Source organism: Chanodichthys erythropterus, chromosome 18 (genome assembly GCF_024489055.1).
Source record: "Chanodichthys erythropterus isolate Z2021 chromosome 18, ASM2448905v1, whole genome shotgun sequence".
NCBI classification, from domain to species: Eukaryota; Metazoa; Chordata; class Actinopteri; order Cypriniformes; family Xenocyprididae; genus Chanodichthys; species Chanodichthys erythropterus.
The window spans coordinates 11,875,051-11,897,402 of NC_090238.1; the positions used below are offsets into that span (position 1 = coordinate 11,875,051).

General features: G+C 37.0%; 1 protein-coding gene across 1 annotated transcript; it reads left to right on the top strand.

Moving 5' to 3' along the window:
* Nucleotides 1-1,034: 1,034 nt before the first annotated feature.
* On the top strand, nucleotides 1,035-1,688 carry LOC137006254 (uncharacterized). The gene has a single exon (XM_067366889.1). It carries the CDS (start codon nucleotides 1,035-1,037, stop codon nucleotides 1,686-1,688), a length of 654 nt encoding a protein of 217 aa, XP_067222990.1.
* Nucleotides 1,689-22,352: the final 20,664 nt, after the last annotated feature.

Below are 22,352 nucleotides of genomic sequence, written 5' to 3' on the forward strand. Positions count from 1 at the left end.
CAGAACAACTGATCAAACATGGATTGTGCAGCAAAATTTGCGGCTGTGGCTCAGTCAATTTTTCTGTCTCACCATCACCTCCCCTTATGACGACGAGACCCTGAAGTCATTGTCTGGAGAGCGTCATGTCCCGTTCCAGAACACAGCTAGACCAAGAGCCCGAATTACCGCCATCGGCCATGGAGTACTCATGTGTGCCCCCTGCAGACAAAGAGCTACCACCAGCTGCGACGCATCAGCTAGAGCCAGAGAAGAAGCAGATAAAGCTGATCCTCACCCCGGAAGTGGAACTCCATCGTAAGTCTGACCAGGTGAGTGAACTCGTGACATCAGCGGAGAAGGGAGAAGTGACTATGGAAAATGAGGGGTTCTTCTCAATATCCCTCCTCGTTTCCTCGCTCCTCCATCCTCCATCCTATGACCCGGAAAACAATTGAGCTCAGCCATCTTGAAGGACATCACAATTCTTCCTGGGGAGTCAAGAGTGAGGATACATAGGTGAATCCTTTGCGGAAGTCTTTCTCGTTGAGAAACCTGACGCACGTATACATTCTCCTCCCCCTTCATATCTGTCACAATATTTTAAATGTATGCTTTACTTTTTACAGTTTAAATAAAATTTATATCTCATTTATTTCAATGGGGCATCTTGCTTTATTAATATTTATTATAATTTTTTAAAATAACCAAACATTAACAACATGTGGGTAGATCCCTCAAGTGCAGCTGATGACGCTTTGAAGTGACACTAAATGGAGCAAGGATATCATTTCACTTGATTCAATTCCTCTGTCCTCGCATCTTTTCCTTGCGTCCTTTCCCCGCATCCCGAAGGGGTGGAGCTAAGACACAAGGAAAGGAAACAAGGATGCACAAATAAGAATTGAGAAGCACCCTAGGACTGGCTGATTGACTGAATGAGGAAGTACTGTCTCCCACCCTATCCCACCCACCTGGTACCTCCATCATCTCTGTTTTTGGACAGCTCTAATGACTTCGATTTTCATCAATCTGCATGGACTGTTATAATTACTATGATTCTGTCAAGATTTCTGTTGCCGCCATCACTGCAAAGCTCAGCCAGTCCTCCAGCCCCGCCACTGGGGGATGTCTACAGCCCTGCGCCATCTCTGTGGAAACCCTGTTATGACGTCGAGCCACAGGTCGTGTTACCAGCAGCAGCGTCAGTGCAAGAGGATCCTGCGGCTTCGCCTCCGGCCTTGGATCTCTTCGCTCCATCTCAGCCATTCGACCTGTCGGCTCTGTCTTGGCTCCTCCCATTTTTGACTCCACCGGAGACCCTTGGTCTTGCGGCTACACCGGGTTCCCTTGTCCTGCTGGCTCCCCCTTGGTCAGTCGTCACATCACCTCCGCCACAGACTTGCAGGCCGTCTGCTGCACTCCGTTCCTACATCCCTATGGCTGCAGCAGCTTCCTTTTTCCCTTCGGTGTTGCCTCTGTCCTCCATCACACCGGCTCCACCTCAGCCTTCGGGCATTCTCGCTCCGCTGCGGCATCGCCTTGGTCTCCAGTGTTGGCGAAGTCGCTCGATTCTATCAGCTCTCCGTCCCATCACCATCCCGCCTCATCCTGCCATTATTCTTCGTCTTCTGCCTCTCACCATCCCTTCACCATCACCTCGTCCACCTCCAAAGGGGGAGCACAGTCACCATTATGTTCAGGTTTAGTTCAGTTTATTGACATTCATCACATGTGTCTCTTTGTCGCTGTGTTCCAGTCACTGATCAGTCACCATGGACACTACATTAATCACCACAGCTGTTTGTATTTAAGTAATCATCACTGTGTATTTAAGTTTCTAACTAAGCGTTACAATAGTATAGGGAGTCGAATCATTTTTGTGAATCTGAACTGCCTGGATGAACCGATTCCAGTGCTACACAGGAACAAATGTTATTTAGGATGAACCAGTTTGCTAAAATAAATCAGACTTTTTCAGCATTACCATTCAGGATGAACAGATTCGCTAGAATGAATTGGATTTCCCAGTGCTACATAGGAGCGTGAATTATTTAAGACGACTCAATGAAGCTAACTTTTCAGTGCTATATAGACCTTAATAAGCTGGGTGCACACTGTACGATTTATAACAGACCTTTATGACTTTTGCTTGTCAGACTGTACAAACATGATCCCCACTGTAAACCATGTCACACTGTGGGTTCTCAGTCATTAATGTCAGACTGTACGGCATTTATCCTAAGTTTGAAAATGGACTCACGCAAGAAGTCTCATCCATAGTTTTACTTCATTAATCTGTTCGATGACACGTTCAGTGACGTGAGCTGCATTTACATGCAGGATGGAAATAGTGGCTAGCAAACAAAAACAATCTCTAGTGTTAATTTTGATCATGGCTTTACTTAAAAAAGAAAACTGTGAAAAAGATTTGTGTGGAGCAAGTGGTTTGTTGTCTCACTAATTGCATCATCAGATTTTGCACTCCTATTGGTTTTTGATTCTACGGTTGTTGTAGAAGAAAGCCACACTATAGGACTGTCATCAAATCTTCTGACACTGCCAGAATTTCATTCTTAAATCAGTTATTTCATTGCGATCAGTTAAAATCTGATCGCAATGGTCATTAATCAGCTGTTGGCTAACATGCCAAACTAGCGATAAAAGACTTCAGATTTTGGCCTAGGATCAGAGGAATCTTTTAGGATTAACAAAACTTGTCTCGGGCGTGGCCAAAATCGTACATTGTGAATCTGGCTTTAGTCAGGGTAGTGCCATATTTAATTTTCAGGGTAGTGCCATATTTAATTTCAGGAATGAAAACGAGGCTGTAAGGGATAGAATACAGTGTGTTCATTGGATTGTACTGTTGTTTAACAACATACCAATTGTTCACCTCACGTATCATCTTTCTGAGGGGAAAAAAAGACAAAAACTCCATGAAACAGTTTTAAAAGTTGTGAGTTGTAAAAATGATGTGATCTAAGACCTTTATTCAGTGTGTGCCATTGTAAAGACTGTAAGACCATCCCTCACAGCCTTGTTTTCATCCACATTAAATTCAATATGGCGTCTAACCTGACTAATGGTGAGGAAACCATTTTGACGAACCGATTAGCTAGAATGAATCAGACTTTCCTGTGCTACGTCTATGAGAGAGACAAAGAGATGTTCGTTGGTGAGTGCGTTTGATTTTTTCAGTTGAAAACGCACTATATCATGACTTTTTTGGATAAAGTAGCTCCGTATTGAAATAACCTACACTATTTAGAAAATAACTACTAGCTGTCACGCTACTGAAAAATATCCTCCCTAACACCGCCAACATCTCAATTAACAAAATTCAATTTAGCGTATTTTAAAATGAAGCCAAAGCGTTTTTACTGTGGCTCTTTATAAACAATTTATTTCCACCATGCTTTTATTAGCCTATGTTTATAAGTGCATAATGTGGTCACACATGTCGTGCATTATTAGTGAGTTAGACGTGCATTATTAGACGTGCATTATTAGTGAGTTAGAGAGCTAAAATGAGGCGCAGAGTCATGTTAGATGAACCCAAGATATGCACAGTGTTTGTGATGAGAGCTGTTAAAAACCTTCACCTGTGTTGAGTGTTCTGCCCTTTATGGCAAAAAAGCAGGGCCTTTTTCAGTCAGAGAGTAAATTAGGCCTCTCGAAATGGCCTATATTCTTTCTCTGCATGACAAGAACTGTGACACAGGGTGTATTGGCCAAATTAATGAGCACTTCCTAGTAGGGTTCGGGAAACACATTAAAAACTCTTGAAATGAGCCATGTTCAGATTTTAGTCTGTTCTGTATCACATATGTGCTTACCAGAGAGACTTGAGACTCTGTCAAGTGTTTTTTTTTTTTTTTGTGGACTTGGCTGTAACGGAGATACTCCCTCAGTAGGAGCATTCGAATCAGAATGACAAATGCTTTATGATTTGCCCTTTCAGCTGGAAATGCAGGTGTCTTTGTTAGAAATGCATTGCGGTCAGAAAAGCTGCTCCTACATGTAATTACCAAAAGATTTTTGGCATGCACACCAAATGATTTTTTTCCCCTGCATTCCCCAGGAGTCCCAGTAAACACCTTCCCCTTCCTTCACAGTAGGAGAAGTAAAATTATACATTTGGTAGAATGAATCTGAGATGTGTTTTGTTTTCATAAGTTTTAGCTAAGTGATGTCACTTTGCGTAGTTTATTTCTGCCGACTTTGTTACTGTTAGTTAATCTATAGCTTTTTCTTTTCCCCAGCAGCACTGCAGGCTTTACTGTAGTTGATATGTCTCCATAGACAGTCATTATTATTCATGCTTTGGCTCATAGAGACATTTGCCTATCAGACAGGCCTGGATTAACATGTGGCTTTTTAGCACCTGGAGCAGCGATGCTCTTCAAGGAGGAGCAGGCATTTGAAGGTGCTCAAAGAGCATCAGGAGAGGGGGTGGAAGCCGGGATGATTGTTTGTGCTAGATCTCCCCAAACCCCCCCCCCCCCCCCACCCCCCTTGCTTTCGGAGCACCGGTCCCGTCGCTCCTGGCAACACCCCGGGTGACATGGGCACTGCCGATGCCTCCTGGGAGAGACTGTGTCACCTCTCAGTGAGGCATCAGGCTTTTGTTTCATGTTCAACCAGGGTTGGATAATAACGCATGCATGTTGAAAGTGAAAAGAAGAGAATTAAAACAAAATGTGATGAAGCAGTTGTTCGACAAAAAATAAATAAAAATAACGAGGTTAAAGGTTAAATGTGTTAAATGTGTTTAAATACATATTGTAGAATATGTTTTTCTTGTAAAATTTCTGCGAATATATTGGCTGTTTTATTCAGTTATTATAATGCTTCTTCACTTTACTTTGCAAAGAAGAAGAAAAAAATATGCATTTATTTCATGATTTTATGTAAGTGATACTTTATTTGGTGAGACAGTTGTTCACTAAAAATAATAAAGAGGTTAAAGGTCATTATCAGGTGCATTTAAATGCATTCTATAGGAAATCTTTCTTTTCTTGTATACTTTCTGCAAATAAATTGCATGTTTTATTCGATTATTAACATATTTCTTCACTTTAACCAGTAATTTGCAAAGAAAAATAAAATGCATTCATTTATTTACTGTGATTTTATGTAAGTGATGCTTTATTTGGAAAAATGTGGTGAGTTGTTCACCAAAAAACAATAAAGAGGTTAAAGGTCATCATTATCAAGTGTGTTTAAATACATACTGTAGGAAATAATGTTATTCTTGTATAATTTCTGCAAAGATATTGCCTATTTTATTAAATTATTATCATGTTTCTTAAGTTAAAGGTCCTTGTTTAAATACATACGGAAGGAAATCATGTATTTCTTGTAGAATGTTCTATAATCATGTTTCTTCACTTTAACCAGTAATATGCAAAAAACACATTAACTACTTAAAGTGATTTTATGTAAGTGATCCTTTAATTGGCAAACTGTATGTGATTATGTAGGCTACCACACACACACACACACACACACACACACACACACACACACACACACACACACACACACACACACACACACACACACACACACACACACACACACACACACACACACACACACACACACACACACACACACACACACACACACACACACACACACTCTATATCTACCTGGTATCAGTCAGACAGGAAATGCCTGCCTTTCTGTGTGCACCTTTTTTGTGCCAGTGGAGGGCAGAATTACATTTCTGAAATTCAATTCAGCAAAGTTGATTAAAATGCAATGAGAACAGCTCTCCTGCTAATGTTGTTGATATCGAGTATAGTTCCTCCACTTTTCCTAAAGGATACACAGCCGTAACAGGCAATAATTCCAGTCGCTCAGATTAAAATACACACCAAGGGCATGCTGATGAGACTGAAGACTCAAACCGTAAAAGGAGTATTTGTCTCTTTAAGTACACATTTAACTGTACAAGTCAATGATAACTCACTTAACGCAACTTTGTGTCTTAATTATACGAGATAACGTGAGAGGGGAGATCTTGGTGCCGACATCTCTGACCCCAGAGCATCTCTTTCTCGTGCCGCTCGATGATTTGTTTTTATTTCAGCATTTATCATATACCGACAGATAAACTCCAGACCCAGATCAGTTTGAATCAAAGCGAATTGGAGACTTCTACAGAGCCGTAAATGTCTTTAATGATCCCCAGGCAGCAGAGCAGAGAGGCAGAGTCTGTTTGATTGGCGTTAAAGGGAGAGATCTGGGCCTCCCCTCAGCGTCTAACCTACTCGCACTTAAGAGGCATGTTGCATTATGCCGCCCTGCAGTTGCCACTTGGATCAACCAAATTATCTGACAGGAAAGAGGGAAGGTTCAAAATTGAAATTTCAGCTCCATTTATTTAAACACGGCAAACCACTTTGTGTATATTCAACTTGTGCCGGTGACATCACTGTAACACTGGCCCAGCCGGGTGTTTGATGGGCGCCTTGAAAACAAATTGCAGCAGAGATCTGGTTATATGATAATAAATAGAATATGCCAATCAAATTAGGGAGGTGTGTCAGTCTGGACTGTGTGGAGAGCCAGGTACCAGTGGTTCAAACTGAGCGTATCAATAGCTCATTTTAAAGGTCGCTGGCCTCATTTGTGTATATTTGGTACTGTATGAGTTTTGAATCTTAATAAGGACAGCATTTTTTATTTTTATTTTTATTTTTTTCAGGAGATTGTTCAGTAAATGTTATGAACACTGGGAAAACAAATTTAGGCAGGTTGCAATGACGGCCCTGGTAGTCAATCGATTGAAGGTTAAGGTTTAATCGGTCCATAAAATATTAGTCAAAACTCAAATATTTTTTTGGCAATAAACTCTAACCAGACATTTAAAAAGGTATACTTAGTTTAATTTTGGCTAAACTTGCAACTTTTTTTATTTTTAAATTTCAAAAGGTTGATTTCATTTGGAATTGTGTTAAGTGATTTTTAAATGAGATTTTATATATATATATATATATATATATATATATATATATATATATATATATATATATATATATATATATATATATATATATATATATATATAGTGTATATGTATATATATAGTGTATATGTATATGTGTATATATAATGTGTATGTATATATGTATGTGTATAGTTAACATTAGTTAACTAATAATGAACTGCACTTATACAGCATTTATTAATCTTTGTTAATGTTAATTTCAGCATTTACTAATACATTATTAAAATATTGTTAACATTAGTTAATGCACTGTGAACTAACATGAACAAACAATGAGCAACTGTATTTTCATTAACTAACATTAACGAAGATTAGTAAATCAAAACATTAACAAAAAAAAGTAAGTGTTACCATATATATCACCAATCATTGCGGTAACAGGGTTGTAAAAACATTTTTTAACCAACCATTTGTTGTAAAATTAAGGCTTAAGTAGTCCCAGACTAAAATGCATGCTTAAGCTGTTTTAACTGAAAGTAACTTGCACTGACATATCTTAAAATGTCAATGCCATTGCTTTGTCTCAAGATGCACATCAGTAATGTATTTTTTCTAAGGTACATTTTATAAAAGCTACTTAAATGCCCTAATTGAACTAAGGCTTAATCCTGGCTTAATCTAAGCCCTGTCTGTGAAACCGGGCCTTTAAGTTTTAATCACAGTATTTGTGGTTTGTGATCAGTCTACAACTTTTAACTTAAAAAAAAAAAAAACAAAAAAAAAAAAAACAGACTTGCACATTATTATCAAAGGATGAGCCATTATAACCTTTATTTTAAATCTCTGCTATTATAAATCTTCAATTAATAAAAAGTGAAATAGTAGCATATTGACGCTTGAGAAAATATTCAATTAGCCCCTCTGTATTATATATTCTCGCATACGATTGCGCTGAGGCTTGTTAAACTGAGATTAATTTAAAATTCACACTTACAGTGTGATCACAGATCAGAGTCTTGTTTTAATTTTCTTACTCTTGGTTACTTCACTGGAGACTTAACAGAGGAGCTCAAATTTTCTCAGCATTCTAAATAGACTCATGCCGACCGACTGAACAGCATTTCCTCTCACCAACTCCTTAAAACAGAGTAAAAAAAAAAAGTGCAGTCTGCACAGACCTCCATCATATCATATTATCAGACTGCACAAAAGTTTACAGTTCACGGTAGGGTGATGCATTTGATAGACTCGCTTTTTTCTGTGGCCATATGCGTTTTAGTTTTTTTTTTTTTATCATTTTGTATGGACAATCTGTATCTCATATCTTTTTGTCTCCCCTTGTTTATCCTTGTTCATACATGATTGCTGCTCTTTTGCTTGCACAAAAATATTTCAGAGACAGTGCAATCAGTCTTACTTTGGCAGACATTTTTGAATGGAACTGCATTGATGCTGTTGGTAAATTTGATCTTTGAATTGCTCCTTCACAGAAGCAACCAAACATGGCACACTTTTATGACATCAGCAGAAGTATGTTAATCTTTCTTTGTGAATTATAACAAGTCGTTTCTTCATTCTGCAAAAGAAGGTGTCTGGCGCGTCAGAGTGATGCATGGTTTACTCATGTAAATGTGATCTTACTCGCTGTGGCACGATGACTGATCTCCAGTGCATCCCAGAAAAACAACGGCAGCTCGTTAGAAATGCGTTAAGCACACAGATGTAGCCTTTTGCCAAAAGACACGGAGGACCTGAGCAGAGCGGGAAAGATGAAATACAAATAAAATGTATAGATGAGACGTTTTTGAGTGCAAAGGATCTGGCCTAGAGTATGAATTTCCATGTGTGCTCAGTGTCATTTTATCCCCAAAACAAAAATTCTGTCATCATATTCATACACCATCATTCACCATTGATGCAAACCAGCTTTCTTTCATCTGTGGAAAACCTAAGGAGTTAAGCAAAATGTCCAATGAAAGTGAAAATGACATCAAGCACAATAAAAGTAATGTGTTTAACTTGTAAAGTTCTCTGATGTCATGAATAAAACCTAAATGTAGGACATTATTCACAATTTTGACATAGTATATTTGAATATGCTAAAACTATTAAGATTTTTTTTTGTGTTTTTTGGAGCTCCAAAGCTCTAGTTCCCATTGTATAAGTGCAGCTTGGATGTTCTGCTAAACATCTTCTTGTGTTTTCCATAAAAGACATGATGGGGAGTAAATGATGATAAATTATATATTTCTTTAAATCCTACTGTATTATATTTGATAAGTACATTTCTAATGCCTCTAAATTATCAACACTATCAAAACTTTGCTGAAAAGCAGAATGTTCTACATTTTGTCTTGATAGTTGTTCATTCTTCATATATTTTTTTTTTTATTGTATACCAAGTAAAAGGCATTTTAGTATCATTCTGAAAAAATGCCCCACAAAAACAAAAAACAGAGCTTTTGTCATAAATTTAGCCTTTAAATATCATCTTACTAAGATATATCATTGGAAGATATAGAGTGACAACTGATATTTATACGCATTTTATGTAAGTAGTTGGCTATACTTTTATAAAGATCTGATTTATATTACAAGCTATCAGAATTTCAGCTTACTTTTGGCCATATAAATATCAGCCACTGCACCAAATTGCATATTTTTGCTCAGTTTTTGCCTCTAAATAAAAATAGATTCATATGTTTCATATGTTAAGCTAAAGAACTAATGTATATGTAGTAGTATCATAGTCACCATTCAAGTCTTTCCATAATCAAAGTTTCAGCAATGACTTTTACCTTTAAAGTTCACACAAAAGTCAGTGATAATTGTCAGGGTTGTAGCTGGAGCAAGAAACTCAGATGTATAAAGCAAAGTTTTCCACTCCACTCCAAGCAGCATATATTCTGTGGGGAAGTGCACTTTCCTAAGCGACACCTTGCGATATCATAAATGGCTTTGGCACTTTAGAGCGCTTGATATACAGTGGCATCCTGCAATCTATGGCATGTTTTAGTGGAGATGGGAAAGGGATGGAAGTGGGGGTGAGGTTGGTCCCAAGAGAGGCACCACTTCCCCTTGTTTATGGGGCATCCTAATTGGGACACTGTTGTCAGACAGTCTGATGTGACTTCTAAGGCGCTGTTTCCCTGAGAAGTGTGCGTTTGTGTGTTTGCTTATGTGCACACATGGTGTTCAAACTCTGCTGCCTGCCCTGTGGCTTCCTCTGCTGTTTCCTGCCTGAGCGGCCCAGGCTGCCTGGGCCGGCTCCCCCTCTGAACGCATCTCCGACGCCGCATGAACGTGGAGGTGCGCCCACCTGTGCTCAGCCCGGCATAAACCCGCAGGTTCGGAGCGCTGGATGGCAGGAACTTCCCGCTGCCACCCCCCTCTTCTTACTCCGCTGCTTCCAGCTGAGGAAGAGTGGGTGAGAACGCCACCAAACTTTACCTGCTACACCACATTCGTATTTATAGCTTGTTTTTGTGTGTGTGTGTGTTCTTTGCACTACCTGCTTACCGACTGACAGTGATTTTTATCTTGTTCTTGTGCCTGGAAGTGACACAGATACTGTATACACAACATCCCAGCAACATTCAGAGAGGCAAAAGTACATAAACATCCATAAATAGGTCATCTGTGCTTTTTTATGATTTAGATTTTTTTTTTTTATGTAAGGTTTAATATTAATATTTCATAATAGTAATTTGAAACCCTTTAATTTTTTTTTTTTTTTTTATGAGTAACTTGATTTTATTATTGTAAATATTGTTTTTAGTTGCAATTAGGGCTGTTATTTTTAATGTGTTAGAGAAATAAAATGTTTTATCATTATTAAACTAACACTTTTTAAATTTCAACAAGGATAGGAGCTCACACACATAATAGTAGAACATTTCCTATACAAAAAGAAGAAAAACTGTATTTAGAGGCCAAATACAAGGACAAAACATTTTTGATTTACATTTTCATCAGTGTCGTAACAGACAATAGCACACACAAAATGTTTTTGAGCTTATGCACTAAAGTAATTTATTTATTAAGTATTTGGGGCGGACATTTTATGGCCTTTTGGGCTGTTTTTGCTGTATAACACTTTTCATATATAAAATGTAGTTTACATGATTCATGGGTAAATAAAGTTGTGATTAATTAAAAAAAAAAAAAAAAAATTGATGGGGAAAAAAAATACCTGCTGAACTGTGCATAAATTATTTGATGCATTTTCCTGCCATCGAAGCAATTTAAGCCAAATTTGCCACCTTTATGTTTTTTTGCAAGTTCTGGCAACTACAGCCAACGCACCTCACCAAACCGCACTTACCAAAAGCTTGCACAAAATGAGTAGAGTCGTTCAAACAGGATATGTATTTACATTCAATTACAGATAGATGGCGCTCAACAAAATGGAACAAAATGCAGGCTTCTCGGGATGTTTTTCAAAGTGGACAACCAAGCCTTAAAACACTGTACTAATGGCGTAAGATGCTGAAAAAACAGCAAGACTCAACACAATGACCCAAGATGTCAACGATACAAAAATAGTGCAGAAAGAATACAAGTCAGTCAGTCTATGCAATATAAATAAATTAATACATTTAATAAAAAATAAAAACCTTCTAAAGCCACTTTTTATAATGTCTGCTTAGTGATTTATTTGTCTGGCACAATAATTTATCTTTAAATGATCTTCATTTGGGGGCTTTTGCCTCCAAATATTGATACATGCAATTAATTGTGATTAATTACATTAATTAATTATCATATCATGTAATTAATTACATTAAAAGTTTTAATCAACTGAAAGCCCCAGTTGTAAGTGAACATGTTTAGTTTTGAAGATAACTTTGAGAAGTAGGCGCAAATCAGAAAGACGAAACAAAAACAAAGGCAGAAATAAACTACATTTGGCAGTTGGAAATCAAACAGCTGTGAGAATAGACTGTGTGTGAGAGAAAAATAGGGGTCCACTCTGGGGGTGAAAATGCACCAGTTAACATCCTGTAAACAAGGCCAACAAAGGCGAGATTTGAATAATAGTGCAGAACAGTACATGGAGGTTACCAATTATTTTTGCATAAGCAGTTTGAGATATCTCTCTCTCCCTCCCTCTCTCCCTCTGTGTTTAGCATTAAACATCTCTTTCTCCATTCTCTGCTCCTCAAACAGAAATCTTTGAGCACGGCGTAAAGCTTTGTTTTCTGCGATTTGATGGCATTGCAATCCCAGTTGCTTTAAATAATTCATCACGTGTGGATTTGCTTTAAAATAAATTAGATTTTCTTTGAGAACTGACTCTAAAATACTTCTCATCTAAATAAAGTGCTATGATAATTGTGACTTTGAAAGTTTTCTCTTTTGCAAAGATCATTTGAATGTAAATATAAATGTATCAATAGTAAGTTCACCACTGTAACCGCTGTATTATTTTTTTTTTTACATTATAATCACTTTGTTAATGTACATATGGAAAAAATAAAGAAGAAATAGCACATTCACAATTTAAAAATTTATTTCACACATTTTATTAAAAAGAAAAGCATTTAATTTGAGCAATTTTACAATAAATAATTAAAGCAAGTATTGGTTTTAATGACTGATTTTATCAACAATTTCTCTATATTAAGATAATATCACTTATGGATTTAAGACATTTTTATTTTTTTCAGTTTATAAAAACCAGCACACTTAGAACACAGTTAATTGAACTGACCGATCAAAACAGCAACCATAACCCATTGCATGCATATATTTATAGCTCATGTTTTCTCCACTCATTTAACTAATTTCTACAGTATACAAGGAATTTAAGGAGGTTAAAAGGAAAACAAATTGATCTTGTTCTTTGACAATAAATAGTTACTTCAAAAATTGGTAAAAAAAAAAACAAAAAAACTTAATTTAGATTTCTCATGGTTTCCACTATTATTGCTGCAAAATTGCCATGAAAATCTGCTAACTGAAATCATGCTGGGTCAAGTGAGTTCACATAAAATTCTTGTATATCAGAAGTACTTAACAGGAAGTGCTCTCTGATTCCGAGAACCGTGTTCCTACGTTTATACGCCGCCTCTCCGTACTGCACACATCACATCAAAACTCGTCTTAAGTTGTACACCTTCTGTCTCTGGAGTCATAGTTCACTACTAAAACTCTCCACTCCATTTTGGCGACTCTATTAAGTTAAATTTTGCAAGATGTGTATCCTTTATTCATAGTGGTCTCAGAAACCACAAGGGTTTCACACTCATGCATAGTTAACTGTTAATGCAAAATGCTTGTATCAAGCAGCACCGATCATTCTCACACGAAAACCCCAAAGAATCATGCAATCAAACCCCAGGCTACCGTGTGTCAAAACCCTTCTATTTAAGCGCCTGAACCAAAATAAACCAGCAGTTTACTTCTCTCTCACACAGGTCGGACGGGGGAAAATGAAGTCTCACTTCTATAGAAAAAAAGCACCAGGAAAGCTTTTTTTTTCTCTCTCTCTCCTCGGTTCATATAATGACCAACAGCTGTTACACCTGCCACAGTGAAAAAAAAAAAAAAAAAAAAAAATTAATATACATCATAAACATTGATTTGGTTTATAAGCATAATTTAATGAACATCTCAAAGGGAAAGAAAAAAAGATTTTTAAAGCCAATTTTATAATTTTCGCACTGTAATACTAAACTAAAATATCTTCATTAATGAAAGTGTTTCATCACTGTATTATAATTGTTATAATTTTTGGTTGGTGTTTTATTATAAAACCCACTTTATATTAGGTGGCCTTTACTGTGTACATACATTTAAATTAATCATTTGATACAATGCACTTATTGTGTATATACATGTTTTTACATCGTACATATATTTAAAAAAAATACCAGCATAATTACATTTATAATTACAATGTTGACCCATCCCTTACACCTTAACCCACCCTTAAACCTACCCATACCACCAAACCTGTCCCTAACCTTACCCGTAGCCCACCTCAATAGCAGCAAAAGTGTTTTGCAATACAATATGAACACAAATTAGTATACTGTACATCTTTTTTGATGTAAGTACATAGTAGTTAAGGCCACCTAGTATAAAGTGGGACCAAAGAATAAAAAATAAAAAATAAAATAAATGTTCAAGAAATATATTAATTATACCTAGGCAAGTCAGATTCCTATTACAACCATTTCTTCAATTTTGATACTGATCACGGATCATTCGCTGAACACCCATGGCGAATAAAAAATAAATTAGGCCTACTTATTTTCTAAACAATATGCTCACTGCAACATGTTTCCAAGTAAAGGCTACCAAGAAGTGAACTAAAGTGTGAAGAGCATTATTTTGAAAGAGTAATAAGAGAGAAGTGTTTTGTGCTCGCTTTATTTTTATCTTGCTCGGGAGCTGCGAGAGGAAATGACAGATTGAAGGATTCGGTGGGCGTCTGGTTTTCGCTCGAGTGTCCTGTGTGTAGTTAACACATGCCCACCGTCGCTCCTCACAGAACACCAAATGCCAAACGATTCACTGCTCAAAATGTCCAATAACAACCTGCAAGAAATGTGTCCAAATACGCTCAGTTTTATTTCCTAATTATACACTACTTCTATGTTCTCATTTTACTTGCTTCACTTAACTTTCTGCAAGACCATTAAAATATAATACACACAATTTTTTATATATATATATATATATATATATATATATATATATATATATATATATAATATAATATAATATATATATATATATATATATATATATATATATATATATATATATAATATAATATAATATATATATATATATATATATATATATATATATATATATATATATAATATAATATAATATATATATATATATATATATATATATATATATATATATATATATATATATATATATATATATATATATATATATATATATATATATATATATATATATATAATATATATATATATAATATACAATCCACACATTTTGCACTTTTTCATTTTCACTTTTCAAAAATGGCCAGGTCACATCAAGTACTAGTAAACAAACAAACACCAATCTGTTCTGCAACAACCCCCAAATACCACCCTGGGGGGAAAAAAATTTAGAGAGATGATGGGAAAATCCTCAAGTAACAATGGACAATTAAAATCTTATTCCTGAGTTGAGAAATTCAATTTAATGAATGTAGAGCGCTGCAACAACAGATGGTCTTCTTATACATAATACAAAGATAGATTCCTTGTTTGAAGACCGCCTGATCAAATGCCAGTGGTTATCAATTAGGAGCAGAGTGATGGTTAGTGAGCGGGAACATAAAACACTGTGTCTCCCCCTCTACACACACCCTCTCTACCTTTACAAACACACACACATTCACAAACACTGCCTTCAAATCACATAGTTTATACTACTATCTTGCCTGTGGGAATAAATGTAAAATCGTCTTGCACGCCATAGCTTTATATGCAACGCAAGGTTTTACTATACAACTTTACTTGTGTGTGTGAGTCTGATCTCCGCTTCACCTGGCCCACAAAGTCACAGAGAAGAGAAATTAAACGCACTGCATGCTTTTTGTATGAAAATTCAAACACCTTCAATATATATATTTAAAGCTTGTACAAAATAAACATGATTTTCTGATCTAAATTCCATCAGGTGTGCTGAACTAAAAACTAGATGGCTTACTAATTTTATCCATTATATCTAAAGGTAAATTGTTTATCAAAAAAAAAAAAAAAAGAAAAAAGAAAAAGAATTCATCGAGTGATTGAATATGTAAATGAACAAATGAGAGAATGAATGCAGAAGGAAATGACCACAGTAATCTTCATATTTGCAATATGAATCTCAGGCTCCATAAATAGTAATGGAGTGTGGTAATATATACTGCAGCCCAACTGGAGAGAGCAATTAAGAGGCTGCTCAGATTTAGTGGAAATGAAGCTACTTGCAAAAGCCAGGGAGGTAATTGTGAGACAGCCTTGATTGTTTTGTAAGAAGATGCTTTCCCTTTAACTTTTTAAACACTCCGGCATCTAGAGAGACTCTGTTTTAATGGAAATAAGTGAGTCTGGAAAAAAAGGTCTAAGTTTTTCTCATTTATTTACTTCCCTAAATGCATTCTTAATCATATAAAAATTAAGGAAATAAGAATAATTAAAAAATGGAAAATTTTAGCACTTTCGGGAACGGCGAGGTCCTCGCGTCATTCTGCTTCAAAGAAAAAAGATAAATGATGATGCCATTAAAAAGTGAACTAATTAAGGAAGGCTTCTTTTAAGAACTCATTAACTGCAACCTCATTTACATAATGATGCATATTAATTAAGTTTTAATGAATCTGAATTTCCACCAAGCCGCTTTTCTTTGGCTGTGGAACAAATTGAACAAATTATTTAAAAGTGTTCTTGAGTCTACTTTTCACACCAAAGGGGAGAGAATGCAATCATTTGTAGAAAATCATATTTTTTTAGGCAGGCCCATCTGTTATTTTTTTTTTATTTATTTTTTTTTTTTATGTAATCATTTACCCTTTTTTTCTAAACCTGGGAGATTTGTTGCATTTCCACACAAGAGTAAAAACACTGGAAAAGGAATCTTAAGAAATTCAAGGCTTGTAAAATAAATAAATAAATAAATAATGATCATTTATGTCCACACAGTCAACAAGTAATGCCAGAGAGTGCCTTTATTTTTCTCCTACACAGAAGGTCACTTTACAAGACTTGTGCATATTATAAATTCAATTTTACTAAAAATATCCAATAAAAAATATAATATCAAAAAGTTGAAGACATCATAATCGGTTACCTTAAAGACCTCTACAGGACTTTTGTAGCTATCTGTTGCTGCTGTGGTGAAACTGGAACAAGAGAATGCATGTTTAACAGCACCAGCTGCCGCAATTTCAGGTGTTATTGTGGTGTGTGTGAGTGACTTAACACATATGCTGCACAAACATCAGTATCATCTCCTTCCTTTCTGCATGCAAAGCTCTCTCTCTTCCTCTCTTCCTCTCTCTCTTTAACACTTAACGCTGCAACACTACTAACATAAATCTGGAATAAGCACAGCCCGTGGGACTGACGGTGCACAAAGTTTGGCGTTTTAGCCTTTTTTTTTTTTATTCTGGGGAAGGGAGTGGAGGTGAGAAAGGAAGAAAGAAAGAGAGAGAGAAAGAAAAAGCTGATGAAAGCCATTGCATGATGCTTAATGCAAAACTCACTTGCGCCAAATGGAGCGACGGTGCCTCTCTCTCCCCTCCGTCTCCCAGATGCTGAGCTCCGGATGTGTCTCTGAGGTTAACCTGACACAAGCGACAGCTCCCCTCCCCGTCTGCCCGCCTCATGCAGCCCCCTCTCGCTCCTTCATCCGTTTCTGGTGCTTTAAAGGAATCACCTTTCTGTGGTGGTAGGATGCCGGGGGTTCTTCTGACAGTGAGCACCTTCCTCAGGGGAGGTCAGGAGTCAGGGATTCAGATGAGGCAAGCTGGCGATGCAGTGTAACTGAAAATGGAAAGCAGATGTTAGTTAATTAGGGAAAATGTGACTGACAAGACTTGAGCGGCAAGGTACACGAGCTAGCCGGCACCGAGCAGCTGTTGTTGCCGACTTCATTGTCAGTCTCGTACACAAGTCACAACATCCCCACGGCGAAACGCGGCCGCATACGCAGACAATTATCAAAATAGAATTAAGCTTGATTTAATCATACCCATCTCTCCTTTGAGTTTTCGGCCATCGTCGGCCAGCCGCGCGGTTTTCTCGCCTCCCTGTTTTCTTCCAGTTCATTTTCTGCATTTATTCCGTCGATGCGGAGCACCCAGGGCTGTGACTCCGCCGAGACTTGTGCTGAGAGGGTGGAGAGACAATAGACGGGGGGAAAAATTGCAGACAAAATAAAACATTCTTAATGAGCCACACGCAGTAATCTTTCACTTCTCTCTTCTGCAGTAGGAGGACTTAGCGGCGGCGCTGAGATTTTTGGTGAAGCGTTTCAGCAAATTGAGAACGAAGAGGTGTAGAGCTCATCGCTTCGATTGTCATGGATCCTTGGGTGGAAAAACAGATTAATATGCATTAAATGTGACACTGAGGAAATCACATACTGATAGATCAGACTCCCTTTACCCCTGACCTTCTGTGTGTTTGTACACGTACAGTGGCCCCAAGATGTATTTTGGGAGCGTTCACCCAAAAATGAAAGTTCTGTCATCATTTACTCATCCTCATGACTTCCTTTCTTCTGTAGAACACAAAAGGACATAAAAAAATGTCAGTGTTTGACATACAATGAAAGTCAATGGGGTCTAATGTTGCTTTAGACTCCAAAGTCTTTCATTGTATGGACCAAAACAGTGTCTTCAAAATAGCTTTTTTGGTCTTCCGCAGCATAAAACAAAGTCATGAGAATGTGAAAATCCTGACATTTACATGTTGTCATCTCCATAGCTGAACATGACTATATAATAAACTTCACCTGTGGTTATTCCACAAGAACACCTGTGTGAATTTGAGGGGAATTGACTTCAAATATCCACTATAAAATCACATTGAGGCCTGAAAAGTGAATAAAGTGTCCAAATATCGTGTGAGGCCACTGTACATTGTACAATTACAATTTCCCAGGAATTTATACCATAGCTCCCCAAAGTCTGAAGAGGATGTATATGTTTAGACATCCATGAAAAATTCATAGAACTGGTGTGTTTGGATATGGTTACACTATTGTGTTAAGGGGGGTGTAATTTACAGGATTGATTATTACTGTTTTGATATTCTTCTATTGATGTTTTTTTTTTTTTTTTTTTTTCCTTTCTGTGCACTCTTAGTTTACCAGTATGCTAAACACATTCCTTTTAAAGCACCAATCGATATATGCAGGATTTCCCCCCTACCCCTTATCTTTGGGGTGTTATTTAGTCTATGCAGTCTTTAAACTAAGTATTTCTAAACACTTTCCTTAATTTCAAAGTAACATCTTTGCTTGTCCATTTTCCATTAATCATTTATTCACCCTTATGTTGTTCCAAACCTGTATCACTTTTTTCTTTTGTGGAACACAAAATATTTTCAAAGTCATTGGGGTCTTTTCAAATGACATTGGACCTCAGTGACTTCTATTGCATGGACAGATCATCTTTTGTATTCCACAGATGAAAGAAAGTCATGTTTCAAACGAATGACTGAATTTCAGTTTAGGGTGAACTATCTCTTTAATGCACCACAAACACTTATTATTTCCATCTCTAATTTTGACAGCACTGCTAGTGCAAGAATACACTGCAGAGAGCCAAGCATTGCTCTAAACCGTCGTCTCGGTGCCTAAATCTGGGCATGTTACGTGAATCTCTGGTCAGCAATATTAGTCTGTGAAATTGATGAATTGCTAGACATTAGCCCCATTCAAACAACAGATGTTAATTCACTTCAGATGTGAATTATCTGATCATTTGTGTCAGGAAGCATAATATGAATGACACAGATTATAAAATTCAGCTCTTCCCCTGGTAGACACAACGTCCTTTGTCTCCTCAGGTAGAGGGCTTTGGAGTTAAGGAGGCAAACTCCAGAATGTTCCATTAGCCAGCCGTGTCTCTAAACATCTCATTAGGACCTCGACATGGCCCGCCTTGGGCTCTGCTGTGGAGACCGATTGCTTTGCTCTTTGATGAGAAAATATTATTTATCCTGGCTCTGGATCCGTACACACATGTCCTGTTGTTTGGTGTCATTAACCAAGGACACCGAAATAATCATGAAGGCCTCGGTTCTTAAGTTTGCATACAAATGTCTGAATGATAGCATTTACTGTATAACTATCATAACTGCTGTATTTCTAAATCAAAAGTGCGGTATGAAAGTCTGAGAACACATTAAAAAGCTGGATTTCAAATGTAAAACTGTAAATGAAGAAACATTATGATGTAAATTAAGAAATTTCTTGGCCACTAATCCAAGAACATTTGTGACATTGATCATGTGACTTTTGTACACACAATCAGATGTTCTTGCTTCAGCTCAAGATGCTCTTTGGATAATCTTAAAGTCGCCATGAAACAGAAGTTGAGAAAGTCTTTCCTATTGTTTGGTATATTCAAGTGAAACTGCTTTTTGATCAAGAAAAAATGTAGGACAGGTCTTAATTTTGTCCATGGGGAATTGATTGGATCGTTGTCATTTGGTATTGCTGCGATTTCATGTGAGTAACAGGTTGTCCCACTCTCGTGCCAGAAAACACATCTTCAGAAAAAAGTGTGAAAATCCAATCAGGTATGTAAACTGCTATTGGTTAGTTAGTAGAGGAACTCTCGTCTCGTTTGGACTCTTGTTGTCAACTGCGTTTGAAAGCAGCTGTCTATCATCGGATCTGTCTACTGTGGATATATTAGGAATCCACTGATAGACGCCTGATTTCTAAGGCTCGACACTCGATATTTTTAATATTATCTCATAATTTGGCAGCAGGTATATTAGGCTGCCATCATTTTAAGATCTGATGCACGGATCCATTATACTGTTACACATGCATTTTCTTTCTCAGCTGTTGACGTTCACTTAAAACATAACTGTTTTTGCGTGAATACTCACCAATACTGGCATTTTATTTTGTGTGTATTTGACTGTTTAAGCACAATAAGCAGCGAAAAAACTTGAAATTTGTGGGAATGAGTAAAACTTCCCTGGGACAGCACACTAAATGTGCATACTCTTTTACTCTATATAATCATTTGTAAGTTTGACTGCCCAGAGGCCATCTGACTGACATGTAATGCTACTAATCAAGTTTGTTTTGTTCTGCGTCATGTTTAGGGGTGTGAAAATGTAATGGCGATGTTCCTACGATAATATACCGGTGTGTAAAACTCTTGGATGTATTTTAAAGAGTCTATGTCGCAAACTTTATATACTTCACATACTTTTGAAATCCAGCATAAGCGCTCATTGTCACAGTTGCGAACACAACGGCTTTCTTGGAGTCATGGCATCTTTGTTTCCAGGAGGACCTTTAAAGAACGCAACACGCGTCCCCTGGAAATCCTTTAGAATTCGACCAACCCGTCTTCGAAACACCAGTGCCGCATCTGAAATCAAATACTTCCCTAATATATAGTATACAAAAAACAGTACACCAACAGAATAGTATGTCTGAATACATAGTATGCGAAAAACGGTAAGCAAAAAGTCCCCGGATAACCTACTACTTTCAGCAAGATTCTGAAGTGCGCATTCGATGGACACTACTATCCCATGAGACCACAGAAGGGGATTTATGAATGGAGCTGAAGCGACACAACTGACGCTGGTAGGTCACATGATAATGAAAACATGGTGGATGTAGTAACGGATAACATTCATACTACACACATTCATAATATATAGAACTTACTTTTTTAACTGTCGCGAAGTAAGTTCAAATTCAAATGTAGTACCTACTCAGACAGTATGCGATTTCGGACGCAGCGCAGTAGTGTTTCCAATTTTATGTGCCATATGCTTCAGATGTTCAGCCAATGGTCCGTGGCCATGATGTCTGAGGCTGAGACTAATCCCAAACTGACTGTGTGAATGTAGCAGTTCTGTGTGAATGTGCAATTCATGGTACTTATATATTCATGGTAGGCTATATAAAAATTGCTTACTTTTAATATTTATATATAATTTATATATAATATACAATTTTTATTTTTATTTTTTCCTTTTCTTTTTTTAGTTAGCCAAAATTTTAAGTAAGCCACTTTCACTAGTGGTCTCAGTCATTTGGACCCCCACTGCAGTCAGTTCTTTGCCCCAGATTCAATATAAGATAGAAGGAATGCTGTGTTCCATGAACTAAGAGCACCATGCTGGTAAGAATGTGTTGCTAATCACCTCCGTCTTTGTTATTTCTGCGGTTGAATCCTTTTCAGCTCAGCTGATTTGATCAAGGCACCACCGTTTCCAGACTTTGAGCAGTTTCTCTTTCCCTCCCTCTAGAGAAAAAGCATTTACTGAGAATCCAAAAGAAAAATATGGTGTTAGAACCTCCCCTTCCTTCAACACAGTCTCGTGGGAGCCAAAGAAAGGTATCAAAACAAAGAAAATCAAAAATTTCAGACTAGATAATAACTTGGATTACAAAGAGGTGCGCAGCCCGAAGAACTAGTAATTGGGTCAAGAGTACTTCATGTGCCAAGAATGAAAATAATAAGATGAGATAAAAAACAGATAAGATTAGAAATATATGAAACCTTGTGCTTGTTAACTTAGATTGGCATGCTTCTGAGAACCTGTTCTTCTGCAGTTTTATTTTTAAACTCATTTTCACAATGTGATATGTCTAATTGCACAATATGCTCATAAATGTAAGCATTGGTCTTCATTTAGGTCTCATGAGTATACATGTAGCATCAGGCCATTGTCCATCCTGGTTA